The sequence below is a fragment of the Cyprinodon variegatus genome, unplaced genomic scaffold, assembly GCF_000732505.1.
Source record: "Cyprinodon variegatus isolate N-32 unplaced genomic scaffold, C_variegatus-1.0 Scaffold1338, whole genome shotgun sequence".
Classification (NCBI taxonomy): domain Eukaryota; kingdom Metazoa; phylum Chordata; class Actinopteri; order Cyprinodontiformes; family Cyprinodontidae; genus Cyprinodon; species Cyprinodon variegatus.
This window is the reverse complement of record NW_015151791.1, coordinates 34,616-36,979: the sequence shown is the minus strand read 5'-3', so window position 1 is coordinate 36,979 and position 2,364 is coordinate 34,616. Positions and strand designations below refer to the sequence as shown.

Sequence of the window (2,364 nt, the reverse complement as noted above, 5' to 3'; positions counted from 1 at the left end):
TGTGATCTAGTGACCGTGTGATCTAGTGACAGTTTGATCTAGTGACAGTGTGACCTAGTGACCGTGTGATCTAGTGACCGTGTGATCTACTGACAGTGTGATCTAGTGACCGTGTGATCTAGTGACCGTGTGACCTAGTGACAGTTTGATCTAGTGACAGTGTGACCTAGTGACCGTGTGATCTAGTGACAGTGTGATCTACTGACAGTGTGATCTAGTGACCGTGTGACCTAGTGACAGTTTGATCTAGTGACAGTGTGATCTACTGACCATTTGACCTAGTGACGGTGTGATCTAGTGACCATTTGACATAGTGACTGTGTGATCTAGTGACAGTGTGACCTAGTGATCTAGTGACAGTTTGATCTAGTGACAGTGTGATCTACTGACAGTGTGACCTAGTGACCGTGTGACCTAGTGACCGTGTGACCTAGTGACCGTGTGATCTAGTGATCTAGTGACAGTTTGATCTAGTGACAGTGTGATCTACTGACTGTGTGATCTATTGGCCATGTGTGACCAATCATCACGTGGACACATAAGCATGTGATCCTGTGCCTCCCCCCACCTGCAGCCTCCAGAAAGCAGCGGGTCCGTTTCAGTAACATCATGGAGGTCCGCCAGCTGCCACCCACTCAGGCCCTGGAGGCCAAGCTGTCCCGCATGTCCTACCCTGCTGCCAAGGATCAGGAGGCCTTGCTGCGTACGGTGGGGAAGCTGACCATCACTGATGTGGCGAAGATCAGCTTCTTCTTCTGTTTTGTGGTCAGTAGCAATCAAAGTTTGAACAGAAATCTGGACTTGAGGAGGCGTCCAACAGCCCTTCAGATTCTGGTGGCAGGGAGTCTGGTTTAGATCCAGTGTAGGACTGGTTTTAGCTGAACTGGTTCAGCACTGGAACCAGTTTGGTTGACTTTGATGTTGGCTCCTCTTCCAGTGGTTCCTGGCCAATCTGTCCTACCAGGAGGCTCTGTCTGACACACAGGTGGCCATCGTCAACATCCTGTCCTCCACCTCAGGTGACTCTCTCTTCATTTCCTAACCTAGAGGTTTATGGAAGCCCTGATGTCTGACTCCTCCTCCTCAGGCCTCTTTACGCTCATCTTGGCGGCCATCTTCCCGAGTAACAGCAGCGACCGCTTTACGCTGTCCAAGCTGTTAGCCGTAGCTCTCAGGTAAGCAGCACAGAGCAGCTAAATGTTTTAGGAGAATTGACTGCTGGTGTTTATAAACCCTGTTAATTCCTAAATCCTGCTTGGCTGCTTGTTTTTGCAGCATGGGGGGGGTTTCTCTGGTGAGTTTGTCCAGCATGGAGAGCCCTGATGACAAAGGAGTTATAGGTAACCATGAAATCTACTTCCTGCTTCCTTCTGCTCAGTTAAACTTGTTTTCTGAAGATGCTGAACTGAATCTTCTCTGAAGGTTCCCTGTGGTCTCTGGCGGGCGCCATGCTGTACGCCGTCTACATCGTGCTGATCAAGAGAAGGGTGGATCGGGAGGATAGGCTGGACATCCCCATGTTTTTTGGTACGGTGCTTCGGATTCTAACCTTCTTCCTTCCAGTCACCCGTCCAAGGCGCAGAGATGTTTTTAGCAGAGCGCAGCCAGTCTTAGCTGATAACTGGATGTGGGTTCAGACAGGTGCGGATCAGTCACTGTTGATGGTTGACGAACCAGCAGCTCCAGGTTCTGTTTGTCATTCAGGATTGTTCAGTTTACCTGCCATGGCATTTATCCTGAGTGAGGAGAGAGTTTCTCCCTCCAGCCCTGTAGGTGGCAGTAATATGTTTAAGGTGAATTTGGCCCATTCCCCGCATGCTGTACATGCTGTGCTCTACCTGCTTCTTTCCACTGACGGTTCGAGGTGCGTGGGGGCGCCCTGCGCTTCCACCCCCATGCGCTCTACAACCATAGATCTATATGGACTTCAATGAATTGTATTAACCACAATTCACTGCTGCAAAAAAGCAGAAATAAGAAGATCAAGCTTCTGTACCATTTTTATTTTTAATAAACATAAAAATCCCTGTAAATCATCCATAATCATCATCAGTGTTTGTTCTGTAGATGGATGTTCAACTCTTCTGTTTTATTGAACATCTGGAGAGTCATTTGAACAAAATGGTTTGTATGTATATATATATATATATAAATATATACATATATATCTATATATATATGTAATATATATATATAGATATTTATGTATATGTATATATAAATATATACATATATATCTATATATATATGTAATATATATATAGATATTTATGTATATGTATATATAAATATATACATATATATCTATATATATATGTAATATATATATAGATATTTATGTATATGTATATATAAATATATACA

The 2,364-nt window shown here is 44.5% G+C and overlaps 1 protein-coding gene across 1 annotated transcript in view; it reads left to right on the top strand.

Moving 5' to 3' along the window:
* The window catches only part of slc35f5 (solute carrier family 35 member F5), a gene marked incomplete at its 3' end in the record, with an annotated part of 15,649 nt that overhangs the window by 10,204 nt on the left and 3,081 nt on the right, over window positions 1-2,364 (top strand). The window contains exons 6-10 of the mRNA XM_015402347.1: window positions 575-765; window positions 938-1,019; window positions 1,088-1,175; window positions 1,276-1,340; window positions 1,423-1,527. Coding sequence (XP_015257833.1) covers window positions 575-765; window positions 938-1,019; window positions 1,088-1,175; window positions 1,276-1,340; window positions 1,423-1,527 — 531 coding nt within the window. The remainder of the gene's footprint in view (window positions 1-574; window positions 766-937; window positions 1,020-1,087; window positions 1,176-1,275; window positions 1,341-1,422; window positions 1,528-2,364) is intronic.